The 7,500-nt window shown below is 33.5% G+C and overlaps 1 protein-coding gene across 2 annotated transcripts; it reads left to right on the forward strand.

Annotated features, from left to right (window-relative positions):
- The first annotated feature begins 1,377 nt into the window (after positions 1-1,377).
- On the forward strand, positions 1,378-6,525 carry LOC128209662 (G-protein coupled receptor moody-like). Of its 2 annotated transcripts, none has more exons than XM_052913800.1 (2): positions 1,378-1,630; positions 3,764-6,525. In XM_052913800.1, exon 2 carries the CDS (start codon positions 4,235-4,237, stop codon positions 5,252-5,254), a length of 1,020 nt encoding a protein of 339 aa, XP_052769760.1. In that variant the 5' UTR covers positions 1,378-1,630; positions 3,764-4,234; the 3' UTR covers positions 5,255-6,525. The 2 variants fall into 2 exon arrangements, with proteins under 2 accessions (XP_052769760.1, XP_052769761.1); XM_052913801.1 differs by lacking the exon at positions 1,378-1,630 and adding an exon at positions 3,576-3,662.
- Positions 6,526-7,500: the final 975 nt, after the last annotated feature.

Here is a 7,500-nt window from a genome sequence, read left to right on the forward strand (position 1 = left end):
ATCGTACTATTTTTGTTTGTATACAGAATGTCACCCCATCTTGTATTATAGTTTTATACATTGTTACACACTGAGAAGTTGACATTATGAAAATGTAGATGTTTGTGCATCAGCAGTCTATGTGAAAGACGAAGGACGCGAGGACATTTAATCTTAAGATTGTTACAATACCGTATAATCTACTTCTCTTACATGCCACTTGTAGATTGAGTTCTCGAAAGCTGATGTTGATTACACTGCATTTTATCTCAGAAGTCAGTAGTCAGAAGGTCAACTGTCAATCACAGACCAGATTCTCTGGACAGCTAACCTTATTATAATTCAGTGTTTGAATCATGGTCAAATCCTTATATTCTTTCTTCACTGCCATGATTCTTAAAGTTTGCATATTGTCAATTTATTGTCTTGTTGATGATCCAAGAAACAGAAAATATAATGAAACTGATTAGCACAATCACACTTTCTGCTTTCAGGGTGCCTAGAATTCCTTTTCTATGTTTGTGTATCGAAAATATATTCCTGTTAGTCATGATTATACAAACCGCAATGTGATTGTAATATCCTAAATCTCAACATGTCCGAAATGAATGTATAGGAATATCACAACAGGTATTTCTAATTTTGATCAGAAAATTAAAAGCAACCATTTAACACTTATTTTGTAAACTTTTCAAGAAATACTACGAGAGAAAATTGTCAATCTCGGTAAAAATGTTGGTGCGGGCGCAAAAAAATGAAGTACTGTTTTTGCATTTCTGAAAAAAGAAAACTAGGAACAAAATCATCTTTGAATAAAATAGTTTTTATGATAATAAAAATATTTCCCAAAGAAGGATAACATCTGTTTAACATTTGATAGTTGATCTCACTGTTTAAGCCGACTATTGAACATGTAACACTGGTGGATTTATCACAGTGGCCTAATGTAACAAAATAAACCAATGAATGCTCAAGGAACGTATTTACCGGAGATAAGCTCTCACGAGTACAAAATACAATGTGTTCTGAAACTGAAATAGTTGTACAAATAAATGCTGGTAATACTTAATAAACATATTATTATTAAAGTATATTATTGATTTAAATTTGTATATTGTTTATAAACTACGAATGACAAGGTCTGTTTTGCATGATTCATTTTGTTTTGAATTATTTATGTATATTTTAACAGAATTGATTATTCTTTAAATCACAAGTAATGGTTGATTGTTTAATCTGTAGACGGAACTTAATCAGTTGCAATAACAAAAAAATGAATCCATTTTATGAAAGCTATTTCATTGTTGTATTATTTACCGCGTTGAGCGTTTTTGAGGGGAAAGTGATGCGGTTTAATCTGCTTAAATTTATATTTCTTTAGAACTTTATCACGTTCACTTCTTCGAAAAATAACTTTACATGAAGCCCTTGTGTCTTCAACCTTCAAATTATATTCAGGGCTGGTATTCGAAATTAGTCTTAATTGGATCTACGAACGCTGAAGCTTATCGGAATATTTGTTATTAATAACTGACCAATGGAGTGAATGAAGTCAATGATGTGCGACCATAAGATTGTCTTAAGTCGTTGAATACCACTCCAAACCTTTTCGTGGGATTAATTTCATCAAGGATATATCTATCAAGCAACAGTAAGATAATTATGCAAAGTGTTGGTGCCTTCTTGCACTTACACAACGCTTTGACTTTGACAGAACATAACTGCGAACATGAAATGTTTTTCTAGCATAATTTAGTAATAAACAGAAGATACATTTGTCAATACATGTATGTATAACACGAATATTGATATAAACATGTTAACTCCATTCATTCTTTGAGCTTACAAAGGTTTATATCATTGTTGATTTGTTGTGTATCGCTAGTCAGTGCCACATGTAAACAAAATACAGATCAATGATAATTCATTTATGGCCATATGACATAAAAGGCAAATAAATGATAACTGCATGTTTGAATCTAGCTGAACTGCTTTTACTGTAAGCTAAGCTCGTCTTGAAACAAGTATATCTTACATAAGCTATTATGAATAATGCATTAAAACATTGCGAGGACAAGCCTACTAGTCAAACACCAAAATTAAAACTTTGTTCAGAGGCACAAGGCAAGAGCTAAAACAACAATGAAATAGAGCCATAAACGTATGAAAACCCCACTCGCTCACAGACACCACAGACAGACCATCAAAATAGCTTTGCTAATAAATGATGGGATAACTGTAAAGGGACGGTCTGTCAAAAGCGAGTTCACTGTAACATGTGAATACTGGGGTCTTAAACTAGTTTCTTGGGAAGTCACCTCCTGCTTGTCCCAGTAGTAACCAATTGTCCATCAATTAAACATATAAATATTTATATGAAAAACTTCTTATAAGCCTTGACGCACTTGAACATGATGTGCCGAACTAAAACTACTCTTACCACCAGAAGTCCTGTTTATATATGTTACCTGTAGGTGCACCGCCCAATTCAAAGTTCAATCAGCCATGATTAACGGGTTTGAAATAAATGGGGGTTTTCCTCATAGAAAAACTGAGCCGATGGCAGAAGACCACCCTTTGGCATAACGTTCATTTATTTTATTTGTTTAATGTGAGCATACATTTTACTATGTTGTGACTACAGTCCTTTTTGCTGTAATGATATCTATGCGCATCCTGATCATGTGATCTCTTCCAGTCTTTATTGGCTGTAATGAGATACATGTCCGTCCTGGTCATGTGATCCACTCCAGTCTTTATTGGCTGTAATGATATATATGATAATGTGCATCCTGGCTATTTGATTAACGCATTCATATTCAGAACAGGCGCTCGAAAATTTGAAGTTGTTCCCGTATCTCTGAATTTCTTTTCAAGCACATAATATGTGTGGAATGCTGTGTTTTTCGTTAAAAAGGCCATTTCGTATTTAAGTATTACTGAACTGTTAAAGCAACTTAAATATAAAGATAACACTAATGCGAAATCAATTGACTAAGCAGTTGTGTGTTTTTTTAAAAATTATAATCGTTTTAATCCTTATATCTAAACCGGCAATAGCTATTATTACCTCTATAAAAAGTATATCAATATCAACACCGTTAAATTTATGAAGATTTATTAGAATCGAAGAAGTTAAAAACAGAGAAATCCCACAAGTGGTTTCAATTATTGTTTTAAAATCGTCCGCAACGGAAATGAATGATAGAACAATCATGTCATGTCAATCATTTCTGATATATATATGTATGAAACGTGATGTATCACCGGCTAACAGAATATAATTGAAACAGGGATCGTTTAAAGTGTTGAATGATTCAATATATGGTTTCCTTTTTATATCGGCTAACAATGAGAGATCTCAAACGATTTTAATTGATGCTTCGTTGTGGCAAATATCTTTAAGAAGGTACAGACACAAGGGCGATACTTTGTCGCCATAGGAAATAAATGTGCTTTTGTTCGGAATGTACTTTCAAAAAGAGGGCAAAACATATAGGAGCGATGTCACACAGTTGTGTTGAATCATATGATTTTAATGAGTTAAGAGAACTGTTATACTTGTCGGGGGATTTATGAGTATTGTCGAGGGAACTGTTATATGTCTGAGCTGGATTTATAAAAAGACGAAATTAAATTGTTCTTTTATGTCATGTCATTTCCGACAATGATTCATACTAATGGTAAACAAAGGTTTGTTTGAAAAGAAGACTAAATTGTTATGTCCAAAAATACTAATGTTGATATTGATAAGATATTGTATTTGTTTGTTTGTATTTTTCAGAATTCCGAAGATAGCGTTAACTCAAACGAGACAAGTGAAGCTGTAATCATCCGAAACAGACAAAAACGGACAACGTATGAACAAAAGGACAGAACGCGAAATAAATACTATTAAATCATTTATTTGAATTACTCAGCGTTTTTGCTAGTGTAAAAACGATTCTGGAATTATGGGAAATTCGTTTGTTTCCTTAAAGGTTTTGGACAAACACATCTAGAATTAGCTTTCAAACGAGAATATTTCAAACATATGCCAAGTATTTACAAGGTTTTGATAACTCTGGATGTGTTCCTCATCGTGGAGATACTTCACCATGATATTATTGAATGATAAGGCGTGTAACGTGATTGGATTAGTTGCAACCCTACATGTTTTAAAGGATTCGTGAAAGCCAAAATTGAATTGAAATTTGCAAATGATATTCATAACATCTTTAAAACATCAAAACTACATATCATCATCGAGGAAGATATGAATAAGTTAATGAACGATGCGACATCAGGCGACATATATCGCATTACACCGAATCTTGATGACGGGAGCTCCAACGAGACGCATTGTTTTGAATGGTGGTGCTTTCAACATAAAGCTCTTATTGTTCTGGAAGCCCTCACCATCATTCTCTGTCTAGTGGGTAGCTTTGGAAATTTAGTAACCATACTTGCCATATTATTCTCCAGCCTCAGATATTGTGTAAACTGTATCTTGATAGGTAGTCTCAGCTTTGCTGGATTTTTGTACTGCTCGCTTGTAATGTCAATCCAAGCAGTGTTCTTTCATAGGAAATCCAGAACCATACCGCAGATCTTCTGCTCTGCCACAGGAGGCATTCGCTATACTCTGTCTGGAGTGATAATGGCACATTTAGCTGTCATAGCATTGTACTTGTTTCTTAATTTTGTTTATATCGACAAGTACAGATACATGTCAAAAGTAAGGCAACTTATAATTTCTCTTCTTGTTTGCTGGGTGGTGCCTTGTTTTTTCACCATTCCTCCTACAAATGGGGTGTGGGGTGCATTCCAATTTCAGACCCAAATTCTCTCATGCACATTTGACAAAAGTGTTGACCAAAGCAACAGAGTTGTCATGGTAATCGCTGGTTTTATAATACCATGTATTTTTATCATGTATTGCTACGTTCGTATTGCATGTACTGCTTACAATAACTTCAAACGTGTACGTCGTTGGCAGGGCAACTCTCCAAAGTCAAAAGCAATACGGATTTCAACAATGATGATGTGTATATTTCTTATATTTTTCCTCAGTTCCCTTCCCAACTTTGTTTTAAATTTGAGAGATAAAGAATTCATACATCCAATTCACCACATTTGGACAACTATGTTTCGTTGGGTGGTGTACTGTTGTAATCCTGCAGTATATTCATTGATGGATAAAAACTTCAGGAGGGCGTACAAGAAGATTTTGATGCGTTCCAGTGAAAACAAGTCCGTGCGGAGGGCCAGAGGTGCACAGACAACTAATGTTTAGATTTAAAATATTACAATTACTGTAATGCCATTCTTTACAGAAACATTATGTCCGTTTCTGATGATTTGAAGATAAAGTCGTCATAATTAAGGTTTAATGTAATCAATCTTAAATTTCCTCCAAAATTTTCGAAAACCAGAAACGTTTTATAACTATTTATAAGTTAATTTATAAGTTCCCCCAATATGAAAAAAAACATATTAGTATTTCCGTTCCTGCACTCATTTATGATCCAGTACATATTCTGAAAGGCAATTGATAAGGTAAAAAAAAATCGTGCAAAGAATTCGTACAAAGACATTCGACGTTTAATTGTCGATGTGATATGAAATGAAATAAAGTGTACGATCTATTGATTAAACTTAAATTGAAACACAAGTTTACTGATTTACTATCCGAAATGGTATATGTATTACGACCCTCGCGCAATAAATGTAGGTTACATGGTAGCGATATTTGAAAGAAAGAAAAAAAAATAATATTCAATCTAGTCGTACTGTAAGAAATATTTGCTGAAATGTTTCAAACATGTCGCGACAATTTATCGATCTTGATGTTTTTAAAACAATTATAGATACAACTGTAGAAGCATGTGACATTTTTTAGAATTCAATCATCTTGATAAACTTGTTATGTTAGAGTTATGTAAGATTCGCGTTTCTTTTGCATACACTGTTTCTTTTTTCCGCTAGTATAGGATTTTTGTGTTAAATTTCCTACTTATTGAAGGCACTTGGCCATTAAGACTTTCAGCATCAGGATTTTCTGATGTTGGGGGAACATTCAACTGTTAAATTGGAATGTCTGGTTCCAACAATCCTAGAACTGCAGAGCTATTCCGGTATACATGCGTTTTATTTTATTTTTAAATTGCTCTTACCTTAGGCTAATAAGCTATTTAGAGAAGTCATTGGGTAGATGCAATTTTCAAGTTTATATCATTAATTTCGGAGTTTTATATTTTTAAGCGCCTTAACTCTGAAGTGTTAATATTGAAGAACACATATAACAGCGGAACTTTGTGTGATAATGTAGGGCTGTATATGGTTACTTTATTGTATTATTTGCGCATTACTATTATTTTGTTGATTGAAGGAGATGAATACGAATGTATTATTTAATATCTGTACATAATTTTAACTGAAATTGTAAATGTATGTATTTTTCTTTCAGTTACGGCATTAGTAGAGCTGAATTATTAATTAATCTGTTTGTTTGACTGTGGTCAAACGTCAATGGTGATCTGTTTGTATATAGATTTGTAAATTAAACACGACAAAACGTTACAAAATGTTTCTTTTTCTATTGACTCGTTATTCAATGTAATAGTGTGACCCTTTTCACGTTAGAAATCCAATTTCCATTAGATGAATTGTGATCTTTTTATCATAATACATGACATATTATACACAATTACTGCTGGAAAAACAAACCCTCACGTCAAATCCGGAAAACAACTTTCAATATACTGAAAAGATACCAATATTGCATAAAGTATAAACCCCGAACTTCTTGCACAAACTCTTCTTAATAATAAATGCAATGATACTACATGGACAATGTCCAGAAGCAGAAATTCAAAAGCTGTTCCTTTTTAGAGGAACTCTTTTTAAAGCATCATTAAACGTAAACATGACGCATACAACGTCACAAAAAATACATAAATTTATTGATGTTTCTGTTTTCTTAGGGTTGAATTTCACAAGCCCATGGGATGCCGTGGTTGTTGTTTTACACAAGTCATTATTGAGAATGGTTGCTCCCTAAGCGGGACCGTCAACTTTAATAAAAAAATCTAGTATCATCAGCAAAAAGCCGAATATGTGCATTGATATCAGAAACATTATCATTAATATGTATAAAAAATAACAAAGTGCCTAGAATAGAGCCTTGGGGAACATCGGCAATAATACGATTACACTGCGGTTGTTCACCTGAGAGAACAACGCTTTGATTACGATCGAAAAGGTAAGATTCGAACCAAGTTATCAGATTTCCGGATACACTAATCGATTTTAGTTCATAAATAAGTCAAGCATGTCATACGCGGGCAACCACCTTGCTTATAAATGTCACAAAGTACTTCTCTTATTTTACTCCACTGGTCGACCGCTTCAGAGAACGTAGAGAGTAGAAATGTAAGTCATCCGAGTCGTATCGGGTATAACCTGATTCAACAGAACTCAGCATATTTTTGTTATAAATGTAGTTGTGAGTATTCATAAAAATAACTCTTTGAAACATTT

The sequence above is a fragment of the Mya arenaria genome, chromosome 11 (genome assembly GCF_026914265.1).
Source record: "Mya arenaria isolate MELC-2E11 chromosome 11, ASM2691426v1".
Lineage (NCBI taxonomy): Eukaryota > Metazoa > Mollusca > Bivalvia > Myida > Myidae > Mya > Mya arenaria.

Bases quoted from the DNA above. Each gene is read 5' to 3' on its own strand.
- LOC128209662 (XM_052913800.1), top strand. From the start codon at position 4,235: ATGAATAAGTTAATGAACGATGCGACATCAGGCGACATATATCGCATT.